Source organism: Bubalus bubalis, chromosome 5 (assembly GCF_019923935.1).
Source record: "Bubalus bubalis isolate 160015118507 breed Murrah chromosome 5, NDDB_SH_1, whole genome shotgun sequence".
Taxonomy (NCBI): Eukaryota; Metazoa; Chordata; class Mammalia; order Artiodactyla; family Bovidae; genus Bubalus; species Bubalus bubalis.
In genome coordinates this window covers 124,394,062-124,413,458 of record NC_059161.1, presented here as the reverse complement: position 1 = coordinate 124,413,458, position 19,397 = coordinate 124,394,062, and the positions used below count along the sequence as shown (strand labels likewise).

At 56.4% G+C, this 19,397-nt stretch overlaps 1 protein-coding gene across 12 annotated transcripts in view; it reads left to right on the top strand.

Annotated features, from left to right (window-relative positions):
• The window catches only part of NRXN2 (neurexin 2), a 110,458-nt gene that overhangs the window by 44,098 nt on the left and 46,963 nt on the right, over positions 1 to 19,397 (top strand). For 8 of the 12 annotated variants that reach the window (XM_044943663.2, XM_044943668.2, XM_044943661.2 and 5 more), the window contains 5 exons: positions 6,271 to 6,432; positions 7,112 to 7,550; positions 12,142 to 12,528; positions 12,688 to 12,891; positions 18,783 to 18,809. In XM_044943663.2, coding sequence (XP_044799598.2) covers positions 6,271 to 6,432; positions 7,112 to 7,550; positions 12,142 to 12,528; positions 12,688 to 12,891; positions 18,783 to 18,809 — 1,219 coding nt within the window. The remainder of the gene's footprint in view (positions 1 to 6,270; positions 6,433 to 7,111; positions 7,551 to 12,141; positions 12,529 to 12,687; positions 12,892 to 18,782; positions 18,810 to 19,397) is intronic. The other 4 variants (XM_044943675.2, XM_044943664.2, XM_044943666.2 and 1 more) reach the window with 1 other exon arrangement.

The window sequence follows — 19,397 nt, the reverse complement described above, 5'->3', positions numbered from 1 at the left end:
AAACGCTGGTATGAGCTGGGGGCTGCGTGACTGTGTGTTTTTGAGCCTGTGAGGGCTCTTAGGAGGCGGGTTGTGGGGCTGGGACTGGTGGGAGCAGGGAAGGAGCTGAGGCTGGCCCTTTGCTCCTCGCCTCGCCCGTGAGTGTGTGCCTGCAGGCCCTGCTGTGTGCCCTCCCCTGGGATTCCCTCCTGCCCGCCTGGTCCTGGCTCTGCGGCAGCAGGCGGTTAGTCATCGTCTATTAATAATGCAGAGTGATTGAGCGCCAGGCTAGGGACCCTGCAGATGGACGTGTCTGCTCCCACGGGGCCCATGCTGCTTGGGGCAGCTGCCTGGCCTGCCCAACCTCCCAGGCCCACGGAGCTGCCTGGCTGGAGAGGAGGCAGCTTGGGAGCTGGGGCTCCCTGTCTGAGAGGTTCTGCGTCTTCCCAGGAGGATGTAGCCCTGAGAACACGTCTGGCCTGTCCTGATACTCTGGCAGCTCTGTGCTTCCTTGCACCCATAGACCTGTGGTGGTCCTGTCCTTTGTTCTGTGTCCGAGACAGTGCCCAGGCCATGGCCATCCCAGCCCTCCCCAATCCGAGGCCTTATTTGGCCATTCTGTCATCCTGGTGTTCACATGGAGCTGTGTGGTGGTCCCAGGACTGCTCTTCCACAGGCTCTTTTCTTCAGCTGCTGCTTCTAGAAGTTTGTCACTGCTTACCTCTTAGACCAGGCCACTGAGTACCTGAACGGGGCATTTGAAATTCTTTCTTTATTATTAATTAATTTTTTGGCTGCACTGTGTGCAGCATTCAAGATCTTACTTAGTTCCCTGACCAGGAATCAAACCTGTGCTCCCTGTAGTGGAAGCGTGGAGTCTTAACCACTAGACCGCCAGGGAAGTCCCTGGAACTCTTTCTTTACAGAGCTTCGCTGGACAGCCAACCTGTGACTTTGAGGACAGAAGGGAGGCAAGATAAAGGAAACCCCTTGGAGAAGGAAATGGCAACCCACTCCAGTGTTCTTGCCTGGAGAATCCCGGGGACCGGGGAGCCTGGTGGGCTGCCGTCTGTGGGGTTGCACAGAGTCGGACATGACTGAAGCCACTTAGCAGCAGAGTATGCTATCTGAGAGTTAGGGCCCAGAAGACTTCCCCTTCCGTCCAGTCTCAGTTCAGTTAAAGACTGTGAACTGGGGCTAAAGCTGTTTCTCATCTGCCAAACGGCTGACATTCCTCGCTTGCCTTTCAGGGAGTCAGTGTGAGGGTCAACAAGGGTAGCGGAAGTGAAAGCGTCTGTACTCTGTAAAGGAAATTATAATTTTATTAAGCTTTATAAAATGTTGACTGATTATGTCCATGTTTCCAGGGCAGGGATATTTTGTACAGAAGCGATTCCCTTCCCATAGCAAACCGTGGGGAATATAGCATCTCTGGCCCCACTGGAGAGCCTATTACCATCCTTTCTTGGGATTCAGTCCTAAAATAACTACATGAAACCCCAGAATGCCCCAGGAACTGGGCCTGAGGAGGAGGAGGAAAGATGGGATGTCTTGGTTAAATTGGTTAAAAGGCAAACAGCCTTGTCTGATTTCAGTCCTGGCAGGGAAAGTCCCTGTGAAATTCTAAGTCTCTGAAGCCCACGCCTCCTAGTGTGAGCGTTCCTGCTTGACAACCAGAGCTGGTGCCTCTTGGTGGCCTGAGTCACCTCATAAACCCTCAGACACCTGTCCCAAGGATCAGCTCTTTGAACCAGGAATGGAGTCAGAGAACCTGGCACCCAAAGAGACAGCGTTCAACCTGCTCTGATTTCCTAGGCATTCCCTCAGCCGGGCTCTGGTTGGTTTTGCATTTATTTTTACTAACTCCTTTGTATGGACTCTCTTTGTTATTTGAGCATTTCTCCTTGGGGAGAGAGTGGATCTAGGTCAAAAAGGCCAACCAGTGGAGAGGTTTGGGTTAGGTGTGGTCAGGCTGGAGGGAGTGTTGACCACACCTGACACTGGAGACTTTGCTTCTTCTAAGTAGCTCTCACTTTTTGAATATCATTTAAAATTGACAAATGCCTAGAGTGCATGCAGCAGGCAGAGATTATTCCCGGTTAACATATGGGGGAAATTGAGGCCTGAGAGGGCCTGGGGCAATGTAACAAGTAGTGGAAGAGTTCAGTGCTTTCACTTCGTTGATCTCATTTGATCCTCACAGTAAGCCTGGGAGAAGCAGGAGTCATGGAAGTTGTTAAACCCCTTTTACAGATGAGAGTCAGGGAGGTGAAATGAGGATTGTTCTGGAAGATGGTAAAGAACCAAATAAGAACTCAGGATTTCTGACCTGAAGTGTATGTTCCAGCACCATTGAGTCCAGTCATCAGGATTCACTGTGCGGCTGCACACCCCCCTTTGGCTGTCCTCCTCTCCTCATGCCCTATTCCCACCCTCTGCAGTCCTAAGGGCAGGCCAGGACTGTCTTCCTAAACTAATTGGCCTTACTCATCTTTGGATCATGAGCCTTTTGAGAGTTTGGTGACAGCAGTGGACTCTCACTGGAGGAAAAAAACCCACTGAAGTGGTTTGCATACAATGTCAAGGGATTTCATGACTCCCCAGAGCCCATCTAACCTGCTTACAAGTTAAAAAAAATCTGCCCTCGATCTTATTCTCCCTTTAATAATCCTCCTCCCAGGAAGGTCGGTGACCCTATAATCATAGCAGGGAGCTGGGAAAGGCTCTGGGTGATGTCAGAGGGCCATTCCCCTCTTTCCAGCCTTTCCTTTGGGACCATGATGGGCATGGAGTGCCTGAGGCAGAACATTTGTGGCCAGGACCTGATTTCATGCTAGCAGCTTGCCTAAGGGGGGAGACCAGCAGAGCAGAGCAGAAGGGAGGTGGGGCCAGCAGGAAGGGCTGAGAACCCATCAAGGTCATAGGCTGCCCCTTGTAGCCACCTCCGGCCACCTTCCCTGTCCCTGGGGAATGGAGCAGAGGCTGGGCATGGGCTCCTTCCCCACTTCCTTGACTGGTCATGGCTCTTCTGGGGCAGAGCTGTGGCTCATTTGTCACGTTCTACTCAGCCCCACTCAGGGCCTGGTCTGTCTGTGTTGTGTGGATTAATGTGGGTTGCGTGCAGTCTCTGCTGTGTCTTGGGGTGCTAGCCGTGGTCCTGATGACAAAAAGGATGCTGCTTGGAAATGAGGCTGTCAGGACTCTCTCCCACCGCCTTCAGTAAGATGTGGTGTGTGAGCAGGTGTGCCTGGGGTCAGTGATCAGTGGCGAATGGGTGGTGGGAGTGAGCGTCTGGGTCGTCCTCGGGGGAGGAAGGTCTGAGTCTAACATCCCTTCCCTTTCTTTCTCAACCTGTACATGTCTCTGTCGTAGTGGCGGCTCCTCTCCCCTCCTCTGTTGGAAGGAAGCTTCTCCTTCTGCACCCCTGCAGCTCTTTTGCCTCCATTTGGGCTCTTCCCTACGCACCCTGGCCCTGCATACCTTCCCCCCACCCCGGCTGCCTTTCTCTCGCTTGTCCTGCTGGGCCCGGACCCCCACCCAGGCCCTCTAACCCGCACGTGTCCAAGCTGCCATGGCTGTTCTGTGTTGCATGTCCCCCCTCTGCCCTCTTCCCCTGCCGGCCCCACCCCTTCCAGAAGCTGTGTGTGGGGGGGGGTTGGGGGGCAGGGGCATCATGAACCCCTGGGGTGGAGGGGGACTGGGGGAATTATCCCCCTGTTTCCTGCTTTTACTAACGAACCTGCCATTTTTGTGTCTGGACTTTGATTTGTCTGAGGAAACAGTCGGGTTTTACTAATCTCACTCATCTACCTCCTTGCCTTCCCCAGAGACCTTCCTCCATCCCCTCCGAACCTCGGCTTCCTTTCTCGTGGTGCCCGTCTCCCCCTTTCTCTCTCTTCTTCCCTCACCCCCCCTTCTTCCATGCACCTCCCTATGTTACCGTGCCTCCTGCTGCCCTCTCCCCACCCCCTGGGCCAGGGAGGCTCTAAAACACCAGGACAGATACAAAGGGGTTAAGGCAGCCCTTTTCCCATAGGGAGCACCACGTGGCAGAGATTCGTATAAAGCAAGGTGGGCAAGGTCAGATTTGCACCCAGTCGGGAGGGGTGTCAAGGAGGGCCCCTAAGTCATGTCCTTCTAACTCTAGGGTGAAGACAGCAGCCTCAGAGGACTGTGATTCTGTCCGTGTTCTCTCCCCAGGCACCAGGTCCACACGTGGCACACAGGCAGTAAGAGCTGTGTGGCCCTGATCGTCAGGCCACTTGACGGTCACCTGAATGGTGGCTATGCTTCCCCTGGACTGTACTGGGATTAGTAGGGTCACAGGGGCACGTCAGGCCAGGGCCCCAGCCTTCAGGAGCTGACTCTCAGTTGGGTTTCTAGACGTAGACTCAGAACTACTAGTGGCCCGATTCCTGGTCTCTCAGTGCAGCCCTGGGAGAGGAGGGTGGGCTGGAGGCCCCTTTCCCCCACCACCCCTCCCTGTCTTACTCCCAGCCCTGCATCCCAGCCACCTCCTGCCCTTTCTCCAGCCCCTCCTGCCCGTTCTAATCTCGTCTGCATGTTTTGTGACTAATACTTTGACCCTTTCCCTTTCCACCCAGATCCCCATTTCCTAGCCTCGGGTGGGATTGAGGGAAGAAGCTATAAACAGTAATGACCAGCCCTCACCTCAAAACAAGACTCAAAATCTTCAAAGTGCCCACTTCCACAAAGACACACCCTTACCTCTGTCCTTGAACCCAGTCCCCCCAGCACAAGATTTGATGGTTCCCAGGAGGGAGCCCCTTCAGCCCCACCCCCACACACTGTGAGGCTCCAGCCCAGCATGAGGGGGACTTGAGGGTCCTGTGAGGGACGGTCACCTTGGCCCTGTTCCGCTCATGTCCCTCAGGTGTTCCTACCACCCACTCCCCATCCCTGCAACAGTGGAACCCTGGAGACCAGTCACTGGAAGATGGCTGGTGGCGTGTGCGTATGGACTGGTTTGGGAAGGACACTGTGGGCTGTGATCGGAAGGCCCCAGTCTCCAGACTTTTCCCAGAAAGGGGGTGCTGAGGCACATTTGGGGGATGGGAAGTGGGAGGAGCTGTAGCCTGGAGAAGCATGGTGTTGAGTTCACTGTGAGCCGGCTTCCTGATCGCCCCTGTGGGAGCCTGACTGTCCTAATCCACCGCCTTCTGAGAGTGGGGGCTTGTGGTCCCCCCGCCCTTCACTCTGCGCCACAGCCTGGTTGGGTGTGGGTGCTCCTCTGGCTAGACTTTTCAGGGCTCGGGTGGACATTTGCCCGGGGAGCAGGGACTCATGGAGTTCCCTGCACTCGTCACTGTCCCTGCACTAAGGTCACTTTTGCCTTCCCCAGGCCACTACTGAGCCCTTTTCACCTCCTTGGAACACCAGGTATGCCCCCATCCCTACCTGTCTTGTTTTGTCTCCTGAGTTTTCAGCCCAGGGACAAGGTAACAGGAAGTTAGCCTGTCTCCCTCTGTTCCCTAGCCTGGCCCTGACTCCATAGAGTAATTATGGTGATGAATGAATCAGGTAGGGTGATGAATAGGCCAGCGGCTGCCCCCTCCTTGGGGGACAAGAGAGTGACCCCAAAACAGAGGGACCCGGATAGCAAGACAGACCCAGCAAGGGGGTTGGGACCAGTTAGGAGGCAGTGATGGGAATCAGCCCTCAAGGGCGCTGTGTGTCTCCTGAGAAGTGCCAAGGCTCCCCAGCAGTCCCTGGGTTCCTGTTCCTCACGCCCTTGCTATCGTCCAACCTCCCCGTGGGCTAAGACTGAAAGGACTCCACCGCCCTGGAGGGAGAGCTGCAGGGGTGTCGAAGCCACCAGGACCCCAGGAGAACTGGTGCTCTCTGCCTCTTTAATGAGAGATGCTCTGAAATCATGTGTGCGTCCAGAGACCCTTCAAGAGGAGAGAAGCAACGGTGCCATTTGCATCTCAGGGGCCCCCACTCCCATCCATCTGTCCATCCGGGGCCACTTCCGGGAGCCACTTCCTGCTGCTATGCACAGTGAACACCTCGGGCGCCCTTCAGGCCTCTGTCTGCCGAAGGGGCCGTGGGGCCGGCCTCAGCCCGCCCTGAAACCATCAAATCTTGTGCTGCCTCCTTTCTCCGTCTCCACACCCCCACTGTTCCTCCTCCGAGACAAGCAGACATAAAAATGGAGAGTCCCTCTCCCCACTGCCCCCCGGCCCCTCCCTTGTCCTGCCCGTGGCTCTTCCCAGGGAGTTGATGCCAGTTGTCTCCTTGTCTCTCTCCCTCCCTCCCTGGGCTGGGCAGGTGACCATCTCGGTGGACGGGATCCTGACCACCACAGGCTACACGCAGGAGGACTACACTATGCTGGGCTCTGACGACTTCTTCTACATTGGGGGCAGCCCCAACACGGCCGACCTGCCGGGCTCGCCTGTCAGCAACAACTTCATGGGCTGCCTCAAGGACGTGAGTAGGGCCAGGAGAGGCGGGGGGCGCCCCAGAAATCCCGGTCTGGCCAGCCAGCTGCCCGGGGCCTCTGTACCTTCCACTCTGTGGCGGGAGCCCGCCCCTCTTCAAAACCTGAGGCCCACTGACCCTGGCAAGAGGCTTCTCCTCTCTCGGTTCCTTGAGCCCTGGAGTTCCCCTTCTTCTCAGAGGACCCTCAAGGCAGCTGTGTACAGAAGAGAGAGTGGTGGGCATGAAAACTAAAGACCAGTGTTTCAGGCCCACTCACCAGCTCTGTGACCTTGGCTGTGTCCCTTGACCTGTCTGACTCTTAGTTTTCTCATCTGTAAAACGGGTATTTGGTGCCTGCTTCTCAAGGCAGCTGTGAGGGGTAGATGAGAATGTCAGTGTCAACCAAGTGTTCCTGGTGGTTCCAGTTATTATGAGCTGCAGTTCAGCAGTGCTGAGGGCTGCTGTGCTCGTGCTGGGCAGGGAGACAGGACAGAGAAATAAGTGCTGCGAGGGAAATGCTGCCCACAGCCTCTGAGTGTGCAGTTCTAGAACAGCAGTCTGGGGTGCCGAGCAGGGGCCCCAGGCCTGGGTGGCAAGGCCCCGAGCTGTCAGGCAGGAGTGGTCAGGTCCTAAACTGCTTCCTGTTCTTCATCCTGGGACCCACCCATCCCCCTACGGCCCTCTGCAGGTGGTCTATAAGAACAACGATTTCAAGCTGGAACTGTCCCGCCTAGCGAAGGAAGGAGACCCCAAGATGAAGCTGCAGGGGGACCTGTCATTCCGCTGTGAGGATGTGGCTGCCCTGGACCCTGTGACCTTTGAGAGCCCCGAGGCCTTTGTGGCACTGCCCCGCTGGAGCGCCAAACGCACCGGCTCCATCTCCCTAGACTTCCGCACCACGGAGCCCAACGGGCTGCTGCTCTTCAGCCAGGGCCGGCGGGCCGGGGTGGGGCCCGGCAGCCCCAGCACTGCCCAGCGGGCCGACTACTTTGCCATGGAGCTGTTGGATGGCTACCTCTACCTTCTGCTGGACATGGGCTCAGGGGGCATCAAGCTGCGGGCATCCAGCCGCAAGGTCAACGACGGCGAGTGGTGCCACGTGGACTTCCAGAGGGACGGGCGCAAAGGTCAGAGGCCTCTGGATCTTCCCCTTTACCCTGGCCACCCCTCTCTGGGCTTCCCTGATAGCTCAGTTGGTAAAGAATCCACCTGCAATGCAGGAGACTCTGGTTTGATTCCTGGGTCGGGAAGATCCGCTGGAGAAGGAATAGGCTACCCACTCCAGTATTATGGCCTGGAGATTTCCATGGACTATGTAGTCCATGGGGTTGCAAAGAGTCGGACATGACTGAGTGACTTTCCCTTCACTTCACTTCACCCCTCTCCACCCACGCTGACAGTCCAATCTGCTGTTCTCCTCCCCTCCCCTTCCCCTGGCCCTCCCAACCCCTGCCTTGTCCTTGTTGCCATGGTGCCTTGGTGGAATGAGGAAGAGCCTCTTCCTGGGAAACTTTGGGGCCGGGCGGGCCCTCGCCCCACACAGGAGCAGGGTCGTCCCATTCCAGAAGTCTGACAGCTGGGGTTCTGTCCATCAAGCGCTCCCAAAGCACTGGGTTTATACACAGGACACAGGTAGTGAGAGCTGTGTGGCCAATGATGGTGACGTGTGCCCTGGATGGTGCTGGGATTAGAAGGGCCACAGGGACACATCAGACCAGTCAGATCAGGTGTGGGTGGCGCACACCTCACACTCCCACTTCCTGCATGTGTGACGTTAGGCCAGCACTCAATGCCTTGCAGCTTCAGTTTCCTTTTTATAAAAGGGATCATTAACCTGGGTTCATCAAGAGGGGAAATCAAGGAAAAATCTATAAAAGCATTCGCTCAGTGCCTGACACAGTGGTTATCCCATTCTCCTTAAACGACAACAAAAACCTTCCCAACCTTGCCTCCCTTCTATCTAGCCTTTCACTTTTCTTTATTAACTCACTCAAACAGTTAGTGAGCGCCTATGGACGCCAGGTGCTGTCCAGGGTGCTGTAACGAGGCAGCGGTGCGCGAGAGCCTTGGCTGTCCTGGAGCACATGTTCCCGTGAGGAGGCCCAGTAAACACCACCCTCTCTGCCTGGTGAGGGGTCTTACACAATAAAGCAGCAGGGTGGAGGGTGCTGGGGCCAGGCAGGCGCTGTTCTGGAACCTTCTGCTGCTTCTAGCCACCCCTCCTCCACTCTTCCTTTTCAGCCTTCTTTTCCCATCCTCTTCTTGTTTTCTTTCTAATTCTCTTCTTTACTCTTCTCCATCTTGTTGGACAGGAGAGGAAGAACTGATACAAATGAGAACTGACACGTTATCCAATTTAAGCCCTTATCAACGTCAGCTAAATTTTCATGCTCCCCCGGCTGTCACTGCACTGGGCCTTCATCTCGGGGTAGAGCGACCGTCCCCACACACACAGGGAGGAAGGGGGCTGCCATGGCTCCTGGCGGTATCAGCCTCTCATGGGCCTGCTGCTGCTTCTCAGAGAAATGTCGCCTTCCCCAGGCTTTGCGGTAAATGGGTTCATCCCCTGGTTTTGTGTCATGATGGTACCAGGGAGTCTTCACAGAACACAAATTGCCTCCCAGGGTTTCCACGCAGGGGATCTGTGACTCTCTAGGCTGGAAATCTGCTCAGGCCTTGTAGAGAGCCCCAGGGCCCTCCGCTTTGTTCTGTCTTCAGGCAGTGGTTTCCTTAGGCTTACTTGATCGCCAGACCCCGTACACCAGGCCTGGCTGGCCCGTGAGTCACTTCAGCCATTTCTCATGGCCCAGCACAGACTTGGGGCCGTCACTCCAGCAAAGCTCTCTTTGACCTTTCCCATGTTTTAAAATTGTCTTGTGTTAATTTATATACAACGTAAAATTTACCATTTTAATCATGCTTAAGTGCACAGCTCAGTGGTGTTAAGGGCATTCACTGTTGTGCAGCCAGCACCGCCATCAATATAGAGAACATTTTCATCTTTCCAAACTGAAAACCTTCCCCATAAATACTAACTCCTAGCCCCTGTAAACCACCATCCTACTTCCTATGAATTACCTACTCTAGGGACCTCCTGGGAGAAGGCAATGGCACCCCACTCCAGTACTCTTGCCTGGAAAACCCCATGGACGGAGGAGCCTGGTGCACTGCAGCCCATGGGGTTGCTAGGAGTCTGACATGACTGAGCAATTTCACTTTCACTTTTAACTTTCATCATTGGAGAAGGAAATGGCAACCCACTCCAGTTTTCTTGCCTGGAGAATCCCAGGGACGGGGGAGCCTGGTGGGCTACCGTCTCTGGGGTCACACAGAGTCGGACACGACTGAAGCGACTTAGCAGCAGCAGCAGCAGGGACCTCCTATACCTGGATCACACAATATTTGTCTTTTTAATGTCTGGCTTATGTCATTTAGCATAATGTCTTCTAGTTTCATCCACATTGTAGTATGTGTTAGCTACGCGTGTCAGGCTTCATTTTTCATGACTGAATAATATGCCGTTGTATGAGCAGACCACCTTTTGTTTGTCCATCCATCTGCCATTGAACACTTGGATTGTTGTTCCCTTTTTTAGAATGTTTTAGAATGACCTTGAAACAAGATGTGTATTCACTTTAGTTTCCTTTTTAAGCATTTTTGTTGAAGTATAGTTGCTGTACAGTGCTGTGTTTGTTTCTTCTGCCCAGCACTGGGAATCAGCCATGTGTATGCATACGTCCCCTCTTGTTTGGCTTCCGTCTCATTGAGGTCACCACAGAGCACGGAGTGGAGTTCCCTGTGCTATACAGCATGTTCTCACTGGTTCCCTATTTTATGCACAGTAGTGTGTATGTGTTGACCCTGGGGTCGCCCAATTCATCCTCCCCTTCCCCTCCCTTGGTGTCCACTACTGGGCATATACCTGGAGGAAGCCATATCTTCCAAAAGATACATGTTCCCTAATCTTCATTGCAGCACTGTTTATTAACAATAACCAGGATATGGAAGCAACCTAGACGTTCATCGGTGGTGGGATGGATAATGATGATGTGGCGCACTGTGGCTTCCTCCTGCTGACTCGCCATTATATACTCTTTCCCCACCATGGCCTTCCTTCTTTCACCTTCTCTTCATTTGTGGAGAGTCCACTTGGGTGGTGTGCTTGTCCAGGAGACCCCATAGTGAGTGGTTGGAACAAGCATTTGGGGATCTTGCTGCAGATAGAAGTGTAGGTGATTGGGGGCCATGTTTGGGGGGCTGGGAGGGAGAGTGGGGATCTGATGTCTTGTCAGGGAGGACAAGCCAGGGACCCCAGTGTTAAAATGGGGCATGAGGGGAGGGCCTGTGGTGCAGGGGAGGGTTTGCACCGAGGAGAACGAGCTCCGGGTGAGGAGCCAGGTGTGTCGAGGAGGCCCTGCTCCTGTTCCTGCAGACCCATGCTTGGTGCCCCACCCCCAGTCTGCCTATTCGGGCCTTGCATGGTCAAACCATCCTTACCTCTCTTTAACCCTATCGAGATAGGTGGCCTTTTTATTTTTATTTTTTAAAGAATTCTTCAAAACTGGAGAAAAGAGAGAAGGAGGAAAACGTTAGAATAAAAATTACAAAAAGAATAATGCTTCTAATTTATACGTTTTGGCTTCTTAAGAGCTCAGGAAAGACTTTGAAGCTCCTACCTGATCCCAAATCTTTTTTTCTAAGATGACCAGCCCCTTCTTCCAAAGAACTCTTACAGCCCAGAAGCTCCGTGCCTGGCTTCCCTTTCCCAGCTGCCCTCCTGTCTCAGAGGCTCCAGGAGCTGATCAGCCTGCCCGTCTGCTCCACCAACCACACAGGGGCTCCAGGTCCAGGCGTGGGGGATGCAGGCTCTGGAATCCTGCCACCTGGGTGGTACTTCGGCTCTGGTCCTTAACTGTGGTGGCACTTTATGCAGCTTCCCTAGTCTCTCTAATCCTCATCTGCCATTTCCAAGTGGGATTGTAAAGGATCAGTTCCTTAGGGTTACCATGAGATTTAAGTGATATAATATATGTGAAGTGCTACCATAGGGTCTCAAGTGTTGGACACGACTGAAGCTACTTAGCACACATGCGTGCAAGTGTATGCTATGCATGCTAAGTGGCTTCAGTTGTGTCTGACTCTTTGCGACCTGTAGCCTAGACTCCTCTATCCATGGGGATTCTCCAGGCAAGAATACTGGAGTGGGTTGCCATGCCCTCCTCCAGGAGATCTTCCTGATCCTGGTATCAAACCTGTGACTCCTGCATTGCTAGGCGGGTTCTTTACCACTAGCACCACCTGGGAAGCCCAAGTACCTGGTATACAGTCATAAAAGCCCAATAAATGTTAGCGGGGGAAACTCTTTGGATTCAAGTCTTTCAGCCTCCTTGGGGGTCTCTGCCTCTGACTCCTGGTCTGAGGGGTTGGCTGGGGGAAGGACATGTCAATGATCCAGCCCTTTGGGGGCATGTCCACTTCTGGTACATCCTCTGAGGACTTGCTCAAATGGGAAGAAGGCGTCTCGACTGAGGCCCACCGCACACTGCAGCTGGGCTGTGGCGGCTCACACGGATTTCTGAACTTGGGGGCTTCGTTAAGCAATGTTTGCAGCCCAGGGCTGCTGGGGTGTGAGGGCAGAGCATCCTTTTTTCTCCTGGGACGTCTCTTGGTCCTGCCTTCTCCACTGAGGCCTACACTCTCCCTCCATCCGATCCGCAGGCTCCATCTCTGTGAACAGCCGCAGCACGCCTTTCTTGGCCACCGGAGAGAGCGAGATCCTGGACCTGGAAAGCGAGCTGTACCTGGGCGGTCTCCCTGAAGGTGGGCGGGTGGACCTGCCCCTGCCCCCGGAGGTGTGGACCGCAGCGCTGCGGGCTGGCTACGTGGGCTGCGTGCGGGACCTTTTCATAGACGGGCGGAGCCGAGACCTCCGGGGCCTGGCCGAGGCGCAGGGGGCTGTGGGCGTGGCCCCCTTCTGCTCCCGGGAGACTCTGAAGCAGTGTGCCTCCGCTCCCTGCCGCAACGGGGGCGCCTGCCGGGAGGGCTGGAACCGCTTCGTCTGTGACTGCGTCGGGACCGGCTTCCTGGGGCGGGTCTGTGAGAGAGGTGAGGCTGGTCTGCACCCCTGTGCCCCTGCCCGTCCCTGTGCCCCATCGAGGACCATCCCTGGGCCTGCCAGCCCTGTATTGATTGTCTTGGTCTTGTCTCTCGCTTCTCTGGCCCCTGCCTGTCCCCCCCTTTTCCCTCCCCCTACTCCTGGGGCAGAGGCTACGGTCCTGAGCTACGACGGCTCTATGTACATGAAGATCATGCTGCCGAACGCCATGCACACGGAGGCGGAGGACGTGTCCCTGCGCTTCATGTCCCAGCGGGCCTACGGGCTCATGATGGCCACCACCTCCAGGGAGTCCGCGGACACCCTGCGCCTGGAGCTGGACGGGGGCCAGATGAAGCTCACTGTCAACCTCGGTAACCGCTCTGCCCGTGCCCCGGGCCCCTTCCCCGACCCTGCCTCTCACCCCCAACCCCCTCTGTCTGGAGAAGCTTGGTGGTTGCGCCAGTGAGAGATGGGCGGTGGGAGGTGCCAGCCCGGGTCTGAGCCCCGCCCCCCCACCCGCCCCCGCATCGCAAGAACTTCCTCTCAGAGAGGACGCATAGTGTAGGTAGATGCCTCGCACTCGGCAGAACCGTGGGGAGGGGACCCGACTGTGTCTGGCGTGTGATAGTCACCCTCCCAGGGCACTCCTGGGGCTTGGAGGCGTCTGTTCGGCGCATACACGTAAGGAGTAGTTCATGCCTCGCTGTCAACTCATCCGCTTGCTCATACCTTGGTTCATTCATTCGCGAAGCGCTTGCAGACGCCTACTCGTGTTCAGCCCGGCTCCCTGCCTCGGCAGATCCCAGAGACAGAAGGACCCGGCCCCCCACACAGCCGCCCTCTTCTGCTCTGAATTTAAAGAACCATGTCTGTGTGTGTGCGTGTGCAAGCGTGTGTGCATGTAGGTGCACAAGGGGTCCCATCGGGACATGTCATCTTCCCCGTGTCTGCTTTCACGTGAGTCCCCATAGCTGCCCGGATTTTATAGACTGGGAATGCCATATACTGACCTACCAGCATCACAAAGCTAGTGACGGTCAGGGAGGAGCCCGGACTCAAACCCAGCTGATTTGCTGAGGTTCAGTGCTTCCTCTTGGTTTCTGACAGAGCTAGGGGGTGAGGAGTATCAAGACCCTTGTCACCTGACGGCTTGATGCCTCTGCCCCGCCCAGAGCAGGCGTGGCTCCACTTCACCTGGCAGTCCCTGGAGCATCCATGTGGGCAGTACCACCAGGCCTGGCAGACTGTGTGGCTTCAGCAGAGTCAAAAGGAAAACAGCAAGGCCACTCATTTGGCTGTCACTTATGGGCCACATCTTAGTGCCAATGTGTTCCTAACCTGGGGTGACGGTAGTGACCCCAGGACCCCAAGGCGAGGTCCCAGTCAGGGCAAGCTTGGCAGCTAGAGATCCTAAGCTGCCCAGGCTGGGTCACGTTTGTCCCTTTCAGACTAGCCTTTGGGCATATGGAGGTGGAGCACCCAAGGGCATGTCACGTGGGAAGATTCAGGTCTCTGGGGTGGCTTGTTGTGTCCTGGATCTGGAGGAGAAGTTAGGCTCCTCTGAGCAGATTAGAATCCTCAGCTGGGGAGAACACAGAGCTCTGAGCTTAAAATATTCACCTGGAGTCTCACCCTAACATTGGTCTCCAGGGCATTTGGGGGACAGACTGTGGCCTTTTGGGGACCCATTCCCTCGCTAACAAATTTACACTGTGTCCTTTCCCCTTTGGGCCACCTGGCCTTTGTGCTCCTGGGACAACAAGTGAGGCGGGGGCCTTGGAGGTGGGGAACTTTAGGGCTCCCTGAAGCTCTGTTTCTATCCATGATCACAGCCTACAGAGTGGGTGGTGGGTGGCAGGGCAAAGCAGGATGGGAGACACCCTTTGCCAGCATCCCACGGGTCTGTACAGAGTCCCCTGGCACCCCTGAGAGGGTCACAGGAGGAATACACCAGCCCAGGACACCGTGAGTGGCCCTGTGCTTCTCAGACTGCCCAGGTCTGTGTACCCAGGGTCTGTGTACCCAGGTCTGTGTGCCCAGGGTCAGGTACCCTTTGCCCTGGAACATGTGTGTTCCTTGTGTGGTGAACATGCGGCTCTGTACTTGGTGGGGACACTGCAGGGGACATCTGGGGCTTCCATTTGCAGGGAAGGCAGATGCTTCTTCCTCCACCTGGACTGTCTTAGTTTCCCTGCAAAGAACCATGGGTCCCTTGAGATGAGACAGGAAGCAGCAGCCTTGGCCAGGGCAATGCACTCTGGTGGGCCCTGGGGACATTTCACCCTCAGGCCCTCGCTCCTTCTCATGGACATGCTTTTCTTTCTGTGCCACATATGTTCTTAGAAGTTAAGGGACAAGGTGGCCAGCAGGACAATGCTCCCACCCACCTCTCGCTCCCCGCTGCGTCCACCTCCATCCACAGAGATGCTGTCTCTAGCGGCTCATGACAAGCTGTGACCAAATGCTTGGTACAGTCACATCTGTCCACAAATACCAAGTGATGTGCATATAGGGAGGTGTGTGGCTGTTGTGTGAACCACACAGACACACAGGTGGTCCACACCCTGCCACCAAGCCTCCAGCTATGATGGGAAGAATACTGGGCTGGGGACCAGAAGATCTGGGTTCTAGTCCTGGTCTCCTAGACTGCTGGGTAAGTCATATCCCCCTTTCTAAGCCTCTGTTTCTTTGTCTTTAAAATGGGGATAAGAATCCTCACTCTGCCTCCTTTCTGTGGTTGTTTTGAGGCTTAAGTAGAAGTGTGGAAGTGACAACATTATATGATGCACGGCACACACAGAGACTGACTCAGCCAAGGGAAGGGAAGTCATACTGGGACAGGGACCGAAGCTTAAAGCCAGGCCTGGGACTCGCCTCCACATCCCTTGACCCCGTCTGGCCCCACCTCAGGATCCCCATCCTGATCCCCGGCCTGCTTGCTACCCTGAGGGCCTGGCAGGCTTGGTCTGTGGCCTTGTGGTCTCATCTCATCGGCAGGGAAGCCAGGCTCCCGCAGGCGGCTCATCAGTGCTCACTGGATTAACCCAGACTTGGTCCCGAAGAGAGTGGAGCTGGTGACCACGTGGTGGGAGGAGGCGTTCAGAGCCAGTCTCAGGTGCCTGGGTGTTTGCTGGGCTGGAGAGGGCCAGGAGGGCCTGGGGCTGCTGCCCCTGTCCAGGCAGGGAGCCCCAGGAGCGGATCACACCTCCTGCCCTGGCCTCCACTGTGTCTGCTGACCCTGAGCCAGTTCCTGGAGCTCTGCTGTCTACGGGCCCTGACCAGGGTGGTTGGTCTCTGTTCCCGGAGGCCCTGATTCGTCACCCTGTTCCAGTGTGATCTGGGTTCCTGGGTTCCGTCTACCTTGGGCATGGCCTCTGAGGCCAGCGCCCAGCATGGCCTGCCTCTTGTCACCCCTCTGGGGTTGCCTTTCCCTGCTATGTGCCTGTCGGCCGTCGCAGTTGCCAGTGAGGCTGACACGAAGGGTGAATTGTAACTGAAGAATCTCCAAGTTGGAGGGGCCCTTAGAAGTTACCTCCTTCAGCCCGCCTGCGTGTGTGTATCTGCCATGCCTCCCCCTGCTGACGGGAGGCTCTCCACCTCTGTTCAGATGACTTCTGTGTCAAGAGCACCCCACCTCTGAGATGGCCACTCTCATCACTGGGTCGTTCTTCCCTGGTAGCAGCATCCTCTTCTGAAATCCCCACTTGTGAACTTAGTTCTGCCGTCTCCAGCTGTACACAGCAAGTCTGACTCTTGCTCGTGTTGTAAGCCAGGCTTAATGCACGTTACATTCCAAAGCCCTTAAATCTCTGAGACCATGGGGCGGTGCCTTGTTCCCACAGGGTGGTACCTTGTTTCCACGGGGCTCTTTTAAGAGGCTCTTGAGCTCTTTTGAGGCTGAGCTGCTTGGCAGACAACTCTGAACGAGGGCTGTGCCCAGTGCACGCTGTCACTCTGCAGTGTCGCCTCCAAGATTCTAGCCAATGGGCTCCTGAGGCTCTTTGCAAGGAGCTCCGGTCCCCTTTCCCCCACCTCCAATTTGCAGGGTGTGGATGGGGGAGCAGGTGGGATGCAGAAAGCAGAGCCTGGCTTCTTTTCCGGAGTTCCTTTCCATACAGATGACTTTTTTCCACCTGTCTTATCACACATTCATACCATCATCCTGGTCTCTAGGCCCAGCCAGGGCCTTGGTGGGTCTGTGCACACCAATCACTACTGTCCGTTTGCTGAACTTGAGGCGCAGGTTTCTAGTTATCAAGGTAGCAGTTAAATCTCCCTGAGCTGTGCTCTGCGAGGTGCGGCCACCAGAGGGCAGTCTCTCCCACTTACCCGCAGTTGCTGGCTTTCCTCTGGACAGCGCTGGCTGCCTCCTGGGTGCTCATCTTCAAGGGGAGTTTGCTCCGCTCCAGTCCCACTGGAGGGGCGCTCCTGGGGGTGGGGTCACTTCAAGGGTCGGCCTGGAGCTAACACCTCTTCTCTGGACAGACGGAACCCCCTTCCTGGAGCCTCCATGCTTGGGAGGGGCAGAACTATGCTCCTCCCTAGGCCTTTTCTCCAAAAGGGGATCGGCCTGCCCTTCCAGCTCCCTTTTTTCTTTTTTGGACCCTTCATTGGTGAAGACTCTGCTGGCCCTGAGAGAGCCCCCGTGACCTGAGTCCAGGCCTGGCACCCTGCCCTCACCCCGACATCCTCCCTAACCCCCTCTGTCCAGCTCCCTCTTTCTTCCTCTTTTCTCTCTGTACCCTCCCCACCTCCTTCCTCTCCCTGTGACTTGCCCCAGATCTGCCCCTTGACCTCCTTCTGCCCCTCCCTTGGTGCCAGGCTGTGGCTTCAGGTCCCGGCTGCTCCCCCCACTCTTCTGCTGCGGTTGACGACGCGTGTGGGTCTCAGCCGTACTGCCCGCGGAGCCCATGCCCCCAGAGCCACAGGGGAATCCATCTCCACTGCAGGAACCTTCAGAGGCTTAGGGGGATGCCAGATGACCCCACCCCACTTTGCCTCCTGGGCCTTGGGGTTGTGGGCAGAGCCCATTCCAGGAGGAGACAGAGGATGGCAGGATACACTGCTGCTAAGAGGGGCCTGGAAAGTGCCCCTCCCTGAGAGGTAGGGCTGGCCCATTGGACACTTGGTTCTTGTTTCCAGGTCAGGGTTGTTTGTTCAAGCCCCTCAGCTCACAGGGAGGGAAGCTGGGGCTGGGAGAGAAGAGAATTGCCCACAGTCACTTGACGGGATTAGGACCCAGCATTTCTGCTGCCTCCTGCCCTCTACTGTCTGGGTCTGATGGAGCAGGACAGGCGTCCAAAGACCCTGTCACAGGACTCTAGTGCTCTGTGTCCTCGTGAGGCTGGTGGACTCATGTCTTGTGGGTAATGCGTCCCACCAGGGGCGTGGCCAGAGGCCCCAGGGCTCCAGCTGCAGGTCTGTGCAGACAAGTGTGCTTTCTGAGTACCCGGGGCCCTCTGAGCCTGGACTTGGAGGACAACAGCTGGGGCTTGGGAGGGACAGGAGGCTTCGCTGAGGGCGCCTGCTTGTCCCTGAAGACCTCCGAAGTCACACGGGGCGTCAGTGTCCTCTTGTGTGAACCTCTGGCCCTTGCCTAGGAAAAGGGAATAATGCTAGTTCCTGTTCAGGGTGAAGAGCACCCTGTTCCCAGGGACAGCCTGGTACCCTCCAGATTAGGAAGGGTAGCAAGAAGGTTCCTGTAGGGGTGGTGCTAGCCCCTGGGGCTTTGCGAGGTGTATGGCCACGGGAAGGGGGCCCTGGGGCAGACCCCTCCATTTAGCTCAGAGCCCAGGGGACACGGGGACGATGTGTGACAGCCTGGGCTCTGAGTGGGGAGTTGTCCCAGAGCAGGGGGAGTGGGGGCTCTGGCCCTCCTCGCCTGTCTCCCTCTCAGAGATGGGCAGAGGTGGGGTTGGTCAAGCCCTCAGCCCCCCAGTGATCCCCTGTACGACTGGGATTCCCAAGGTGCCCATCTCCCTCAGATGTGAGAGGCCCGGGCTTCTCCAAGAAGGGAGATGTCAGCTTTCTTCCCATCACCCGGTTGCCCTGCCTCCCAGTTTGGGGGAAAGAGGGGGAGGGGGCCGACTGAGGAAGGGGAGAAGGCACCTGAGCACGCGTGGTCCCCGGAAGGTGGCCCTGGGGGGAACCCCTGCCTGCAGACACCCCTCCCTGTGAAGGATGTAAAAAAAAAAAAAAACAAAAAAACTTGTTCTGCCTTTTTGTCTCCCCTCCCCCTCTGCCCGCCCCATGGCCCCCCCAGACTGCCTGCGCGTCGGCTGCGCACCCAGTAAGTGGCTTCCCTCTTCTTCTGCAGAGCCCCTGGGGGCCTGGGATTTTGGACATTGGGGTTGGGGAGGGGTGCGGGGGCAGGGGAGGAGACGGCGTCATCGCCGGCTTGTGCGGGGCTTGGGCAGTGGGTGTGTGTGGAGGGGTGTGCTTGTGGAGGGCAGAACGAACCAAACGAAGCTGAAGAGGGGGGAGTCTGTGGGGGTCTGGGGTCAGCATGCTCACTGAGACTAGGATAGGAAGGGCCAGAAACTTCAAGTCTCAAACGCTCTGGAGGGTAGGGGCTTGGGATGGCGCCTACAGAAGGAGGGCAGGAAGGAGACGAAGAGGGGCTGGGCTATCCCGCTGTATCTCGAGGTGGCCACAAGGGGGAGGTCGAGGCACGCGGGAGAGAAGACTAGGGCTGCCGGTGAGTGGGCGGTGAGCCCGGAAGTTCAGCCCTCCACAGCCCCTGTTTGCGGGTGAGATTCTGCCAAACGGGGGCGCTCTCGGAGGTGACAGTAAGGCTCTCAGCAGGGGTGAGACCGGGTGTGGACATTTCTGAGCTCCCAGTGTGGCTGGATTCAACCCTCGTCTCTGAGTGTGTTTC